The 18,333-nt window shown below is 36.0% G+C and overlaps 1 protein-coding gene across 1 annotated transcript in view; it reads right to left on the bottom strand.

Moving 5' to 3' along the window:
• LOC133527140 (chondroitin sulfate synthase 1) overlaps positions 1–18,333 on the bottom strand; it is a 49,066-nt gene that overhangs the window by 7,482 nt on the left and 23,251 nt on the right. Inside the window, exons 2-4 of the mRNA XM_061864028.1 lie at positions 5,878–6,018; positions 2,312–2,492; positions 535–692 (exon numbers count right to left, since the gene is read on the bottom strand). Coding sequence (XP_061720012.1) covers positions 535–692; positions 2,312–2,492; positions 5,878–6,018 — 480 coding nt within the window. The remainder of the gene's footprint in view (positions 1–534; positions 693–2,311; positions 2,493–5,877; positions 6,019–18,333) is intronic.

Below are 18,333 nucleotides of genomic sequence, written 5' to 3'. Positions count from 1 at the left end.
AAAAATGTAGTACAAAAGACATAAACGCGCGACTATTGTCGCCCGTTTATGTATTTTCTATGAAAGCGCGGCGGCACGTGATTGGTCAAATTCTTTATAGATCACTACAGCGTATCGAAATGAATATTATAGTTGAGTTGGGAACTTGGTAGCCCATACATGAAAAGTTCAAAATTATAGTTTGGTATACGAAAACTTAATTCGACCATTACAATCGACGAGTAAAAAATAAATATACATAAGTACTACTCTTGGTGCCGCGTTGTGAAGAAAAGTGATGTTTTTAAATACTTGTTTTACGTTTTATGCCAGAGTCGAAAACGCGACCGATTCTAATCTAGGTACTTCCTTTAGTTTATCTTTAATACACAAGTTCCATTAAGTTTTTCTATGCTACGCCAAATGTCACACTTCACAATTCAATAGTAAGTAAGGTCCACAGACTGGCTAATATTGTCTCTGGGCGATTCAGCGTTCCTACTTCCAATTAGGGGATACTCAAAAATTTCCTAAAGTATAGTGAAAACAACTTACTTCTCGGATAACATCGTCCAGCGCCTCTTTCAGCGGGGACTCGATCCTTCTCTTCGGGTTGGAGTGCGTGGTGGAGTATATCGACTTACTGATGAAGTCGAACGTCAGTATGTCATTCAGAGTCGTTGGTTGATATCGGCTCATGTCGATTGGTGCACCTGAAAAAAAAATACATAAAATGGTATGAATACTTTTAAAACAAATGAGAACAAGTTAGTATCTAATCATTATTGTGGACCACAAAGTAGAAAAAAATCAGAAAATAATACCCAAATATCTTATTTCATTTAGAATACTATGCCAAAACCCTAATCGGCATATCCCGGTTTTTCGGAGGAAAAGACATACCAGTGCTCAAGTACATAAGAACGCTAAGCACGAAGTATTTCATACATTGACGCGCCATTTCCTTTCTCTTTCGCACGCGCATAATTATATTGCTGTCCCGCTCGCACAGCAGCATTGACCGCCCGCATCATGGGCGAGACAGCAATATGAGTATGCACGTGCGATAGAGATAGAAAATCCTTCCTTAGTCCTTACTTTAGTGATTCATTAAATATCGAGTCAATTGTTAAGATATTGATAGCGAACAATTTCATTTCATAATAACAAATGTGACTCATCCTTGAAGCAAACAATATTAATTAAGTAAGTTGTTAGTTCCTTTATTATCTATTTCACACAACTTAGATTTAATCTTATTGCAACTGTAAATAACTGACATTGACTAATCATTCAGACAAAAATTAAACTCCTAAGTCTCGATGTCCTTTAAAAGGGCAAAATCAAATAAAATTTGGAACTGTAATAAAATAGGTTGTTTTATTCCCAAAGCTCAGTTGCCTTCGACTAGAAAACCACCGTGCAACTTCTTTACCAACCGTCTGAGAACTGAGAAGTGGTAAATCTATAGCAGCATGTAGATAACTAGATATTCCACCACTTGTGGAATAGGGCACAGCAATTCCATCGAATTCTACAGATAACTCACCTAATATGGTATTGTCTCCTGCTTAGTTCCTATCTCCAATTTTTGCGGGGAAGAGAGGCACGTCCCCTGGAAGCATATAGTCCGCCACTTGCTCTTGCGGTACGTGAAACTCCTTCATACACATTGCAATCTCCCTGTGCATTTCTACAGACAACTCACCTAATATAGTGTGGTCTCCCGCGTAGTCCTTGTCACCGATCTTGACAGGGAAAAGAGGCACGTCCCCTGGAAGCATATAGTCCGCCACTTGCTCTTGCGGTACGTGAAACTCCTTCATGCACATTGCAATCTCCCTGTGCATTTCTACAGACAGCTCACCTAATATAGTGTGGTCTCCCGCGTAGTCCTTGTCATCGATCTTCGCAGGGAAGAGAGGCACGTCCCCTGGAAGCATATAGTCCGCCACTTGCTCTTGCGGTACGTGAAACTCCTTCATACACATTGCAATCTCCCTGTGCATTTCTACAGACAACTCACCTAATATAGTGTGGTCTCCCGCGTAGTCCTTGTCACCGATCTTGACAGGGAAAAGAGGCACGTCCCCTGGAAGCATATAGTCCGCCACTTGCTCTTGCGGTACGTGAAACTCCTTCATGCACATTGCAATCTCCCTGTGCATTTCTACAGACAGCTCACCTAATATAGTGTGGTCTCCCGCGTAGTCCTTGTCATCGATCTTCGCAGGGAAGAGAGGCACGTCCCCTGGAAGCATATAGTCCGCCACTTGCTCTTGCAAATCCTTGCTCATTGTAATGTATGTGTGTAGTTCTACAGGCAACTCACCTAATATAGAGTTGTCTCCCGCGTAGTCCTTGTCTCCGATCTTGGCAGGAAAGAGAGGCACGTCCCCTGGAAGCATGTAGTCTGCCACTTGCTCTTGTGGTACGTGCAACTCCTTCATGCACATCGCTATGTCCCTGTGCAGGTCTACTGATAGTTCACGGGTGTCTTGGATACGGAGGTTCTGAAATTATAAGAGGTTTCTATTATTTTTGATGATTTATATATATTTTACCGAGGTTATGATCTACACAAATTACCATGAAATCTAATTTCAAACTGACGTTTAGTCACAACGAACAATAATAAATATGACAGGTTTTTATTTAAGCCAGTTAATGTAATTTTTAGGGTTCCGTAACTCAAAAGGAAAAACGGAACCCTTATAGGGTCACTTTGTTGTCCGCCTGTCAAGACCCTTTATCTCGGGAACGCGTGATATCGAGTTGAAATTAAAACCATATGCTCAGGTCTACAGTCCCTTGAAGTTGTGAAAAAATCAAACTTCTAAATTAACCCAATAAAATACATGATTTCCTTATTATATTATTATTTTAGGTATTATATGCCGCAACAAACGTATTATTTTGACACTCTCAAGGGAGTCAAAATGTATAGGGTACTTTTAACTAAACTAGAACCATGAAATTTGGCAAGTAATATCGTCTTATACTACAAGTACAGGGAAAAAATTTTCAGATGTTATTGGATCCCCTGTGTGTGTGCTAGTGTGTTCAGATATGTTTGAAGCAATGAATTCCGAAACCGTCATTACAGTTGGTATTGGAGAACTTACGTGTATTTAGACTTGGTACAGCGGTGTAGCGCTAAACTACAAACGTCTTTGATGTTTCACGATATTCATATTTCTGTGTTTACGATCATTACATGGTCAGTTATTTTTAGCTAGTCTTGAACTTAATCAACCAGTTTATTAGGCCTTTACCCGATCGGCCTATGGGTAAACTAATAAGAAATAGGTAAATGCTGAAATAGAAATCAGAACCTAAGTCCGAAAAATGAAATAGTAACATGCCAGTCAAGATAATAGATCAAGACTGAAATCGACTTGTATGAAACCGATAGTTGTCCTAGTGATTGTAAGTCGAGTCGTGCCCCATCCCTCCCTATCGACAGCCTTATCGTCTAGAATGAAGCGGATTTAACCAGTTCTGGGTATGAGGATCCTTATCGGATCTTTCCCTTTTAACTCAAAAGTGTGTCCAAAGAACCTAACTACAATCAAACCACGATAAGTTGGCAACGATTTTGATAGCCCAGGCGGTGCACGGGTTATTTTAAACGTCAAACTTCTATGAAATTATGACGTTTACTTGACAATTGCACCGTCTAGGCTATCAAAATGGCTGGCATCTTATCTTGCCCCTTTACCATAAGACATGTTAAACTGAAGTGTAGATCGTATAATACGAGCTCAATAAGAAATTAACTGTTTAAAGAATTAAATGGGTAGGTATATTTAAATAATATTTGCCAGTGACGTCAGTCGCACGCGCCTGTCTAGCTCTCAGAAATAAACTTGTTGCGTAAACAACTCATGTGCAAAGGAAGTGTTGCCTACTTAGTCATTCATTTGTTTTAATTGTTAGACGCCTCAACTAAGTAAATAAAGAGTAGTTTTGTGAGGAATAGCGAAGGTGCACACGGGAGGTGGAATAAATATAGCAGCAACATGCAAAAATAAATCTCTATTTCTTATGTACTTTTTTAAACAGATGATGATGTACCTACTTGCAATCACAGCTTCAATGAATTTAGGACAAATAATAGGTAGGTACTTTTTGTCTAAATCTACGTTGAGAAAATCGTGATCAAAAGCTAATGCAGGATATACAAAATTTACCAAGGAGTAAGCAAGTAAGTAGGTATTGTTTGTTTTTCAGACGATCGAATGAGTACGAGCGTCAAATAATAACAACTAGGTAATACTAACCAAGCAATAACCCAACCCAACCAACTATAAAGTGAAGATTCAACATTTACTTATATTAAGAATTAGAAGTGTCCAGCGTTAGAACTATGCGAAATAAAAATAACCTAGAACTAGGAACTAGGAATGCCTATAAAGATATCATATTTCATCAAGTTCATCGGCACTTGTAAAGGTCAGCCACGTGGCAAAATATTTGCAAAGATTTTAAAATTTAAAACTAGGTTTACATTACGAAAATACCTGTCGTGTCGTTACTTACGGGTTGTGTAAAATGACTCAGCATAGTTGTCTGAGTAGGTACTTAGTTTTAAATTTCGCTTTGTATAAATGTTTTTGCTGTCATGGAGATATCGGTGTTTTGTATTCTACATGAACCTTTTTGTGTAAAGTTATAAGCCTTTTAAATAAACATAGGTTCGTTGTATACCCGGTATTATAGAGAAAGCCAATTGTTCTGCAGAAAGTGAATGTAGGTGTTAAGTGGGTAAGCAAGCGATAGGTATTAAAATGTCTGTTTTATTACTGAGGAGGAAACACATAGGTACTATGAACTGCAGTATTTTGTATCTTGACAACCTTTTATGACAGACATTTATTGGAGAGTTAAAATAAAATGTCTCCTAGCTAAAGTTATAAGCTAAAGTCCTACCCAAATCAAAAAACATCCAAACTTCTGAACACTCTGAACATATACAACCTCTGGTTTTACAAGGTTTTATTTAACTTGCCCTGTTAGTATGTATGTACATATATATACATGTATGTTTGTGTGGGTCAAATCTTGGACGCTAAATTTGACCCACTTCCCGTTTTCCGATTGATCTGAAATTTTGCATACATATGTAAGTCACAATGCAATATTATGGTACCATCGAACTGAGCTGACAAGAGGTGGTGGTGGGAACTGTGATAAAACGAAAGGCAATCTAATTTTGTTAAAGGTTTTTAGAATTGTCTCGGTGAGTATTAGTTGCCTATAGAAAGAAAAGAAAAGTTAAGTTTATCGCTGTATCTTGTATCAAAAATATTTTTTTTGCCATAAACTAACCCAAATCTGACATCATTGTATATCCCGCCTCAATTGTTGTTTACTCTGAATGTCTGTCAAGATAGACCAGTTTGACAGCACTGGCTTCCCTCGAATGCGGTTGACCAAAAATGCATGTTTTGCCAAAATGCCAAAAAAAATTGCCAAATAGTAACTGGGTTAGTTTTTGGCAAAAAAATCATTTTTGATACAAGATAGCATGATCATGACAGATTGTACGAAGAAATTGGAATATCCCCAAAGATTACAGAGTTTCACATTTTTCGAGATACAAAATGAATAAATCAGTTGCAGAGTTCTTAATTTCACTTCAGTGTAGCTGAACGGATTCTGATGATCTGGACTCTGTTACCCAACGGAGCGGCGCGTCGCCATCTTTAAGTACCTGGCACCTGCCAAGCAGCATGATAGGAGCACATTTGGTGGTACGCAGCCTGGACATGTGACAGTGGTCCTCACGGGGTGCAGCGTGATGGCTCGGTGCCAGACGCCTTGTATAGGCACCGACTGTGATGCATGAGTATCACCTTACCCCAGGAACATGCTAACTGAAAGCAAGCGTGTTACCTTAAAGTAAGTGTGCAGTCTGTACATGTGGCGATGGTCCTTCACGGGATGTAGCGTGATGGCGCGGTGCACCTCCCGCCGCTTGAGACGCCCGGTGTACGCTGCTGCACCACTGCCGTTGTGGTGTAGGATCGTTTGCATCTGGAAACGAAAGAGGCTTATGTTAGGCTTTTTCTATTCAAGAATTTTTAAATAAATGATGCTTTATTCCTTTAATGTTTCATATTTAGTTCTCTGCTGAGTTTCGTTAAATCAGTCCATCAATTGTAGTTGATGCAACAGGCATTGTCAATAATAATATCATAACAATGTGCCTATTTCTACCCTCCGTAAGGAGGACAACAATTATCTGGCAATCTTTATTGTATGTTATAGAATAGGTTAATTAAATAGTATTATGATACTACAAATTGATAACGGTGTGCGTGACTACAAATTGATTATCCATCAACAATTTTCCGCCTTCTCGCAGTCATTTGACCAAGGATATCATTCCAACGCCTTTTCGCGCGGGGGCAAAATTAGCACACATGAAACCAAGTATAAGGGAGTCCTCGATACGCCTAGTTATTACGACACTCGAAGTCAACATTCACCGATTTTTCTGAAACCACAGCTCGCCCGCACGCGCAGAAGCAATGATAATGTACGGCCAGTAAACATGCCTACACAAACAAATCTAATTGAACATACAATGCAACCAAAATAATCGCGCGCTCGAGATGTATGTTACACTATACGAGCCAGGGACATTTTCACATGGCGGTTTATCGTTATGCACACACAGATTATCTCATACGTGACGCTATTAGCTTTGACCGTGGTCTGAATGTCAATTTTGTTTGAATTTACAATTATATTGAGCGAAAAATTAAACATCAATATTTATCGGAGATTTCACACTACGCACTTTACATTACTCTAAAGTACCTAATGTAGGTATTACTTACATTATTGTATTTACGAGTATTCTGTGTTACGGCGATAATGTAATACAGCACAAAAAAATAGTAGCTTCGTATACTAGAGTATAGCTACAATAACTTCTAAACCAAAAGCCAATTACTCCTAGCAAAAACACTCAAACATCTTTGCTGGGCACCTGATGGTGATCTAGTAAGTATTTGTACCTGCTCGACAAGCGATATAGCGGCATTAATAATAAATTATAAATAGGTAAATGAGCAGGAACTGAATACAACTCGGTCCTTTATTCAAACAACGAGAATTTTTTACAACTACATTTTTTCAATCAGTATGTAGTAGGTATGGTAATGGTAGGGTTAAAAAATCCGCAGTTAAAATTCTTATTTATTAAACTTTTCTTCGTAATTTGGCTTTCCGATCTCGGCTTCTCGCAATTTATCGAATTTGTATAATGAACGTAATACGTAAGTAACATTGCCTCACTACTAAGATAATCGCTAATCATATGATATGACGTATTGAAGTAGTTACTCTACAGTTATCAAACCCGAAACCGAGATTATAGGATAAGATAAAAACTATCGCGAAGTGGCGCCGACGTGGTAGCTATTCTATAAAGTGGTTCCGATCTATGTTTTCTGCTGTGCACTTGCAACAAACACTAGAGACAAGTACCTACCAAAGTAAAATAAACAGCTAATCTCTTAATCACTTTCAAGGGTCTTTAATGATCAATAAAAAGTATTAATTATAATGCACTTATAATAATAGTCATAAAGCTATCTCATGACCGCGGTTCGCATAGAAATACGTTTGTCCCGAGAAGATATACGGTAGCCGGTAACGAAGTCTTACGGGAATCCCGTAAGATATGATTATGAGTTGCCTAAGTAAGGTACGAGATTGAAAAGTTTGATGATGTCACAATTGTATGTACTTGTTCAATGAGTCATCTAAAATCATACTTTTTTTTACTATGAAACCTAAATCATTAATAAAAATTTGTATCTTAGTAAGAAAAAGTGTACCTAGTAGGTACAAAAGATATAAAAGCACGAATATTGCGCCCGTTTAAGTATATTCTATGGGAGCGCCGCGGCTCGTGACTGGACAATTTTTACTACAGCGTATCGAAATTAATTAGGTATTGTTGAGTTGGGAGCCCACAGGGAGCCCAGACATGAAAAGTACGCAATTATAGTTTGATATACGAAACCATAATTCAACCATTACAGTCGACGAGTAGAAAAAAGCATTAAAAGCATAAAACATGCTGTTTAAAGAAAAGCAAGCCAATACAATAAAAACAGAGATAACACGAGATACCCTAACTGGTGCATCCATAAAATCATACTTTAAATGATAAAAAATTTATATACTATATACTTCGTACTACCTATGAGCTATGTAGGTACATCACACCTATTGCCAAAAAAATATATATTATTAAAATCAAACACGATATTTCAAACACGTCATTCAATGGCCAGTAATCTGACCAGCGAGCTGATACCCTGAACATTGAGGTTATCTGTTGCGATATGGGTTATACATTAATTAATTAGAAATCAATGAAAATAATATTATTATCACATATTATATATTTCGATAAAACATTATAAGTAGATGTATTGTACCGTAGCGTTGGTGAATTATTTCTGTTTCTACCAATGAGCAGGCTAACGGGTTTTAGTGTCTAAAATGTAGGTAGGTAATACTATTTTAATACAATCTAGGTAACCTTACTTCAAGCACAGCGCCAGGTCTTGAGGTCAGTATATACCTAAAGCTCTTTGTTAGATATTTAAATACTTAAGTAAGTAAAATATATGTTGTATATATTGTACAAATACAAAATAATAAAATAAGCTTACTAAGAACTGTTGTTTTAGTTAGGCCTGAACTTGTGAACGTTGTTATGAATATTTGTATGCTACCCATTAGTTTATTTGAACTATTCTACAGTGCCTATATATAGTAGTGTAGTAGGTAAATAAATTATCTAACAACAGCCTAAACTTATTCGACGTTCGGTGTCCAAGCAGTTATAAAACTTATAAATGCGACACAACTGTTGTCTGCAGTCGCATTGTATTAGGACTAGCCGACTAGGGTTTGCAATCCGGATCTGAAATGTATCGAACCTGGATCCGGATACCCGGACTTAGGACGACCCCTGTCTGTTACCTCTTCACGCTTAAAGGATGACTCACGCTAGACCGGCGGGCCGGGGCCGGGTCGGAGCTTCCAGCGCTTCGTTTTCTATGAAAAGCACCACGTGATCATCGATGAGCCGTCATAGAAAATGACGTGTCGGACGCCTCGGCCCGAGCCCGGTCCGGTCTAGCGTGAATTTTTGCACATACAATGACATGAGGTAAGTATATCTAGTCCTATAATTAGTTTATAAAGCTCCAGTTTATAAAACAAACCAAATGGAGCAAAAACAAGTTTTGTATGAAAAACTTAAATTCGCTGTATTTTTTAACAATGACATCTGAAGCTACATTTACTAATTACAGGACTAGATATATCTTATTCAATTGTAAGTAAAAAGTTTCAGAACAATCTAGCAAGTCGTTTAAAATGAGAGCGTAACTACGTTTGTATGGAGAACCAAGCTTGATTTAGATAAAATTTGGCATGGATATACTTTAAGGCCCGAGGGAGAACATATAATTATTAATTATCATTATCATCATTATTCCAGAAGTTAGTTTCATGTAAAAGTTAACTGAAAGAATTCCCTTATGAGTTTAACCTTCGCTTTTACTTAAAACATTGTCATCTTCATTAATTTACATGATTTACAATAAAGTCTACAACTACAATTAAAGAAAAAAAATTAGTAAATAAAGTAAGCAGTTAGAGCGTATCCACATTATCCGATGCGATATCGCATGTCTGATAAAAGTGCCTTTTTATATTTATTTATTCATTGTATAAAAAGGAAGCGCTAGTGCAAAAATAAAAGGGCATCGAGCCATATTTTAAGCACCTGTCTGTCTCCAAGGATCATCCGACATCCGATATCGGAACGGCTAATGTGAAAACGCTCTTACCCAGCTTATTCACAACTGTATATACGTACTACGTAAGTATGAGCCCAGTTCTCGTGAGAATCCGCAACATCTAACATCTGATCTAACCTCATGGCGAGTTTTATTGGGCAATTAATTATGTAATTTAAACACTGCGCTGTAGATCGCACTTGCACTTTTTCTTGTAAGATAACGTATTTATTTATTTTTATTTGGGGATTAACAGCAATACAAGAAGTAATACATAACATAGTAAACAGAAAACATAACCAACAACAGATGTCCACAACAGTACTAAGTATATATGACTCAGGATCAGGACTTGCATGTTAACCTATTTTCAATCTAATAAATTGGGTACATAAATCTCATTAATGTTTTCAACCCGACTAATTCCACCTCATGTTTTTACGGAAAAACCTCTTTAGGGTTCCTAGTTGACTACGGAACCCTAAAAGGTTTGCTGAAAAAATCTGAAGGTGATATATTTTTGGCCGGTACTGTACAATATATATTATTTGTTTCATGGCCATACCTACTACGAGAGAATGCACTTAGACGCCAAATCGTCTGGATTCTATCTACTTCCTAGTGTTTATTTATATATGAATGTAAATCACGTTTCTACACACACTTTTGTTAATCGTATTTACGTATTGATTATTTATAACTTGTAAAACAATCTCGGAGGAAATTATTTTAGAAATTATAGTTGTTAAATTAATGTAAGCATACTAGACAGTGAATTATGAGACAACACAGACAGCTGATTATTGTTTTCTTCAGTAAATTGGAATAGCTATAATTTGATAAATTTGGAAATTACAACAATATTTTTATCTGCTTGTGTCGCTTTTTTGCAGAAGACAATCTAAAATATAATGTTACCTACCTACTGTCATACACATCTTAAACTTTCGTTATTATAAAATAAGATCCGATGACAATGAAGTAGGTAGGAGTGGAATTCACTTCCTGCAAATCTATTCCCAGTCCACTATAACTTTATCTTTTTAAATCGAGAGCGAATAGACATCGTTTAGGTAATCATGTTCCATCCTAGACTGCATCGGCACTTTCCATCAGGTGAGATTGTGGTCAAATGCTTACCTTCCTTCCTAATAAAATATAAAAAAGCGGCCAAGTGCGAGTCGGACTCGCCCATGAAGGGTTCCGTACCATTTATGACGTATTAAAAAAAACTACTTACTAGATCTCGTTCAAACCAATTTTCGGTGTAAGTTTGCATGGTAATGTATATCATATATTTATCAATATCATTTTTAAAGACCTATCCATAGATACCCCACACGTATGGGTTTGATGAAAAAAGATTTTTTGAGTTTCAGTTCTAATTATGGGGAACCCCCAAAATTTATTGTTTTTTTTTTATATTTTTGTGTAAAAATCTTAATGCGGTTCATAGAATACATCTACTTACCAAGTTTGAACAGTATAGCTCTTATAGTTTCGGAAAAAAGTGGCTGTGACATAATCGGACAGACAGACGGACATGACGAATCTATAAGGGTTCCGTTTTTTGCCATTTGGCTACGGAACCCTAAAAAGGTAGTATGACTGGCAGTAAATACATAATAGCATTTTTTTATTTAATTTATTTAGGTAAACAAACAGCCACTACAAGAAAGGCTTAATTATAAAGTATTTTTAACACGGTTTAACAATATGTGTGACCAACACCGTTTACCACTTATTAATTACAATTACTTTGATTATTCGGAGCTTTCGTTTCGTTATAAAACTGGAGCTTAAGGCTCCGGGAGGCATTGACAAGAGAAAGGATAAATATTATTATTATTAAATTATATTATAAATTCATAAAGATATATAACAGTTAACACGGCTTAAGTTAAATATTAACGTAATACTGCACAGTATTACGTTAATATTGAATAGGTACTGTCTTTCGCTTCATATGATTCATATCAGTATTTTGCCTATATGTTAGCTGTTACCTAGCAACAGAAAGTGAAATGATGATAGCTAATCGTCAAGATCGTATCACAATACCCCGATCTACAACTATTCTACGTCTACAAGATAACATTATAGATATGACATGCATGACACACCGCCGCTACCCACACAGAACGTTTAGCTTTCAACAGCTGATATGATCTTTCGAAAGCGAATTCGTCAGTGACACTAGCACTGGTATGGCTGACTATAGTGAGTATGTTTATAATATATCTAATTATTTACAATTCAGTATCTTAACTACATAATAGTAAAACGAACTTTTTATCCGTGTCAAATAATTTATGAACTTATTAATATATAAGATAAATTATAAATTTATAAAAATGGTCAAGAAAAGGGATTTTACAACTTAGTTTTGCTGACAGTATTTCTTTATATTTTTTTGAATGTTTATAATGCCACCGACGCAATATTACTTACGTTTATTTGTTAGACTGAAAATCGTTGAAAGTAGGTACGGTCGAGGAAATTGATTCTTTAGCAGCTTACGGTTCACTTTACATTGGATAGCTCTTAGCATAAGTATATACACTATGTACAACCAAATATACTTGAACCGCAAATTGCTAAAGAATTTCCTATTATTCGCTATTGACTATGCAATTAAGAGGAATTCCTAGTTGCGATTTTCCCATACAAACGCTCTCGACTGATTCCTCCCTGGATTTTTAACCCAGAGCAGTGATTTTTTCAAATAAGATCAATATCATCAATATCTGTGCCGCTATGTTTTGCTTTTTTGGATTATTTTATTTTGAAGAAAGATACAGCCCCTCGAAAATCGCAAAAACGGCTCAATTGAATTGGTTGTAAAAAAAGGCACAGTATACAAATATGACAAAAAATATCCAAAAAATCAAAACATAGCGGCATAGATTATTTCTTTCTCTTGCAGTTTCCAAAATTTCATAAAGATTGATTGCGTTTTGGAGGAGGAAACAGTCGAGAGCGAAACCTCGATTTTTGAGTTTTTTGCGTGTGAATTTCAGTCCGGGCTGCAGTTGTCCTTATCGCACGAATTGGAGGCGGAGACAGTTTCTAAATATACGTACACAGAAGGAATAGTGATGGCCATAACATCCTTATTAGGGATTGCAGAACCGGTACTGTTTTAAAGAACCAGGATTTCCCGGTACTTTCGTAACTGGTCTAATTATTTCATTATTTTAAATAAAACGACAGCATTTTGCGATTTGACCACTTTTCGTATTATAATTTAATAATCACAGTCATGTTCTTTTACTACGTATAATGACAATAAACAAGGCAATTTTTTTTAGAAATATACTTAGTATTTTACATTGCTCACACTTGTGCGTCACAAGTAAAAGATAACTACTTTGATGTTTGCCACTAGATGGCAAATTTAATGCAATTACATTGACGAGGGGATTTATATACTTATAAGTATCGCAGTCGTATTGTATAATCCGCCGTATTACATTACGGCTAGCCGATATCAAAATAAGGGCCATTTTGAAATGCGGCGGTTCAACGATTAAGGTATGTTGGGTAAATACCGGATGCGGGTGAAGAACGTAGGACATTCATTTCTCCCTAATTTGGCTTTATTTTTTAATGTTGGCAACATTGTGTAAGACGCCATTTCATTGCGCCTCGACTGCCAGTGTCCCCGCGTTGCTCAGGGAGTCGGGTTTGTGCTATGCGCAATCACAGAGAGCAAGGTAAATTTCGCGAATTTGAATTCGCCCTATAATTTATTTTGCGTATTGTGATGAAACTGTTTGTTTTTGTAATTGTGTTAACAGACCTAGCACTGCTGTAGACCGGTATCCGATCGTGACCCATCCAGGTAAAGGTCGAAAAGAAACAATCCGATCTTTACCTATTTAAAACAACAGTGATTGTCAAACTTTAAATTTTCTTCAATTTACCTACTGACCTACTTAATTATCACATTTATTGTTTTCTTGATCAATGATCACACTTTCGTACCATTATTTTTATCCAGTTGTATGTATATGTACACTTACTTACTGACAATGTAATTTTTTTAATTTCCGCAACCCAAAGGTTGCCTGGAAGAGATCGCTTTTTAGCGATAAGACCGCATGTTGTTTACCTGTGCTTATGTTTCTGTTTTCTCTTGTATTGTTTTCTTTTATTGAGGTGTGCAATAAAAAGTATTTATATTGTATAGGGATGATGATACATGTTGAATTTTATTACAAAATCGAGTAAAATAGATAGCAAATGAAAATGAGCAATTTTTCGGATACGAACATACGGATGCATATGTAGATGTGCACGCATACATACATAGCTAGTTTCGAATACAAAATAGAGATAGGGCTTCGAAATTAGTTTCCTTAAAATGCTTCAAGAGGGCTCTCTTTTCCTATATATTTACTTTACTCTTTACATACGATCCTTACATTTTATATAAAAAAAAGATTATATATCAACTATATATTATATACATCATTGCAAAATTAAACCAATAAAATCGCAATTTTACTTATTTTCCATACTTCAAGATGGGCTCGCAGTGACCTTGACCTTTTTAAAGAACTATTTAGTCTTTTTGATTTTTAAGTTTGATTCTTATTTTTTTGGCGACCTTCATTAAAAATGATTGGGCACGATTATTTTTTATTTTGATTTTTGTCCCTCCTACTTAAGTACTTAATATATTCCAGTATACGTTATACATTCCTTTCAATAAACAATACATTTACACTTTCACTAAACCTGTACAGTTCACGAGATCTTAAATTGTCAAAACTTCGAAACCTATCTATTATTTTAGTGGTTTTTCTTATTTTATTACTTCGAGTAAACCTTACAATAAGAGGTTTCTTAGCACATTGTTTACTTATCAAATTGCCTTATGAGGTATGACATAGGTATCAAAGTTTGAGATCCACAATTTTACCAATCGTTGTATCAGGGTTAAGATCGGATACAAAAATACGAAAAAAAAACTTTCGTTGACAACTTTTAAGTTTGTAATTATTGGTGGCTGTAATGTAATTTATATACAATGGAGAAGGGCAGACACCGGATCTATTTCTTTATGATACCTTATTCTCTTTCCATTAGAAGCAACTTTTTTTCACCATTCGATGTTCTCCCTTGATGGCAAAACACTCGTTACCCTAACCGTTCTATATTGAAGAATACCAAAATTCAGGCCGAATCTACGGTTATTATTTAACGATTCGCTCCATACTTCAAGAATCTGTCACGTGCTGAGATCTCGAAAAAAACATTTTTTCACGAGTTCTCTCAATTGGTCCCAAAATTGTCCGGCATTACCCAGATTGTCATTGTCATCAAGTTTAGCCCCATCGTACTACAAGTTAAATAGATTGTAGTTTAAACATATATTTATACCTACTTACAAAATTTCACAACACACCATGATCACTCCCAACTTACTGATACGGATAGGTACAGTCAAGTGTAAAAATATGGGTGTACACATCTTACTCAAAAATATGTCCCATAGCATCTTAGTCCAGTGTAATAAGAGCGTAGTACCTTATTTATGAGACGATTCTTTCGATACATATTTTTGCACTTGACTGTACGACGACGACCGAAGCAGGGACATCATTCTTTTTTGCAGTTTTTACCTATATAGTAATTAATAGATACAGTATAATATAAAAATGAAAAACAATATTATGTGATTGTGATTGTTGTTAACAAAAACAACTTGCGTCGGTCGGGCAGCGCAGGATAAATTCCGTCCGGCTCGCGGGTGATGTCGACGGAACGGCGCGCAATGAGCGAGCGTTCGAGTCTCGCGTCTGTGTGCGCGCACTCACACTTAGATAGCTCCCGCTCCCGCCCACCGCAGCGCGACAGAAACATAGCTTCAAAAATTCGAAATTTGAAAAGTTGCTCAGCTAGGAATTGCTCTTAAGCTTCATGTTTAATGAAGTTAAATAATAAATATTTTTGTCCAATAATTTTATTTCTACGTATACTCGACGTAAATATGTTTAAATTTTTTGCCGTATCACAAAGGAGCAAACTACGACCGTATATAAGTAGGTAGGTATATTTTTAAATTTATTATCAAATATTTACTGACAATGTGTGTGGCCATGAAACTTCACTTTATAATGTTAAAATACTGTAAAAAAATTATATTGCAGTTAGCCGAGTGCCCGACTTCTTGTCCCATTGTGTGGTAATCGGTCGCCTTAATATGTGACACAAACGGACGTTAGGATCCCATGTCTACCCCGCTAAGACATTTAAGTATCCGTTAGGACCTTAGCTGTTGCAATAAGGGTAATAATGGTGGATATTTGTTGATGCAGATCACAAAAAATGTCTTAAAAGTATAAAAAATGAGCATAGCTGTGGAACAATGGACCTTAACACATTTAACGAGTAATCTAACGAATTTAATTTAAAAAAACTAATAAATTGAACGTGCTTGCTGCGAAAGTATTAGCTACAAGTGCTACAACACACTGAAAATTACATATGTAAAAGAAAAATAATTTGGACAGAAAGGAGTTTGATTCTAAGATCTTAACGACTTAAACATACTGTGTAACAAAATAACAGAACAGAAAAAATCAAGTTGCCTCAAATACCTACATTTCTTTTTATTTTCGCAAAATAATTTTTCACGCGTCTGGCAAGGACCCGACCAAATGTTCTGGCATATTATTTTTATCACCCTTTAGATATTCTACTTTAACTTATCATAAATTACAGATTGTCTCAAAAGCATTATTTCGAACAAATAAAAAAAAAAAACTGTAAAAAATATAAGGGTTGATTTAGCCCCGCTCCCCTGCAGTCAGACCTTCAGTTTTGAGTTAGAGTATCAGGAGAAGTATGAGACAAATTTTCAGCTGGCCTCAAATACCTACTCTAAAATGTCTTCCAGCTTTCCAACTAACCAGTAAACCTATCATCACTTGACAGAGAGACGTCATAAATATTATCAGACCATATCCTTCCACAGTGAAACAGTCTTTCTCACGCTATTTATACTACGAGTGATTAAATAAAGTGCGTTTGTCTAAAGTACTTTTATCAAGAAATGTTTTTGATAAGCCGTCTGGGCATGTGAGAGACAGAATTGAATTCTGCTTGGAAATGGAAAGTATTTCCACTTGTACAAGTATTTTGTTTCCTGAATGCATTCATTTATTTAATGGTAAAGTGATACTGAAATAAAATGCACCGTGTATACGTTGCATAAATAAGCGAGACTCGTAAAAATATGACAAGAATGTGTGGCCGATTTCGAAACATCGGCAATCACATTTGCATTTGCATTTGGTGGTTGGTAAGGCATTGGCCTTAAAGTCCCAAACATCTTTTGTCACTCTTTCTTGCTACTTATATGCAAAGTTTATTTTAGATTGTTTTTGTCAGTAAATAAGTGGGCTTAACCAGATTAGGACAAGATTAAGAGGAAAGTGGAGGAACCGCGCTAAATCGCCTTTTCATACAAACGTAGGCCTCATTTCCCTCTCTGGGTGTAAACATTATTGACAATATTTTGACATAATTTGTTGTATATCAGCTACAGGTATACCGATTACGATACGTTTGATTTTGTTCGAATTTTTAATTATTATAAGAGTTAGTAGCATTAAATTTTTTTATGATATCTGTTTTTCGCTCCTTATCTTTACAATAATCAAAAATCGAAAAAAATCTAACGCCCCCTGCGATTGATTGATATGCAAGCAAGGGATGATAAATTAAGATAGGCAAGCTGTGATTAATATACATAAAATTATGTCAGAATATTTTCCATAACGTCCAATATCCAGAGAGGAAAATGAGGACTACGTTTGTATGGAGAAGCGGCCTTCCCCTTTCCTCTTCAACAAATACGTATGTACGAAATGAAGAAATGAACCTTCTAGGCATAACTTTATAACTGCTTAAACTAAAAAAAAACAGGTGAAAGTAGACACGCATTTTACGATGTTCAATACATAAGCACATATAGTAAACCACCCCTATAATGGAACAGGCACCAGTAATGGGATGGTATAGACAAATCCTGTAAAACAAGTAATTACCATCAGTTTAATCGCTGGCAACATTTTACCATAAACAAGAGCCATAGAGCTGCTTAAGTATATTTTTTTATTGATATTTGTTAGTTTGAAAATTAAGGACGCCATATATCCCATGACTGGAGCAAAAAAACATAGTTTTAATTGGTTAATAATATTGAAACCAATTGCAGTAGCATTCATTAAATACATACAAAACAGAAAGGCCGAATTGGACATTCAATTTTTAAAGCGTAAAGTGGTAGAAATCTTACAGATGTCAGTGAAATATCAAACATACTCCAAATTTTCTCTTAAATGTCCCATGATTGGTGGCGTTAACATATCAACCTAATTTTATACCTATATACAGCAGTAGGAGGACTGGAGGTGCGTACATAATATAGGCGCTAAATAGCCTTGAAACCAGACCCAATCATGGCTTTCTCGCGTCTCGCGTTCCTAACTGGTTCCTCGACCCA

This window comes from Cydia pomonella, chromosome 17 (genome assembly GCF_033807575.1).
Source record: "Cydia pomonella isolate Wapato2018A chromosome 17, ilCydPomo1, whole genome shotgun sequence".
Lineage (NCBI taxonomy): Eukaryota > Metazoa > Arthropoda > Insecta > Lepidoptera > Tortricidae > Cydia > Cydia pomonella.
Note: the sequence above shows the minus strand (reverse complement) of the source record. Positions and strands in the feature narration are given on the sequence as shown.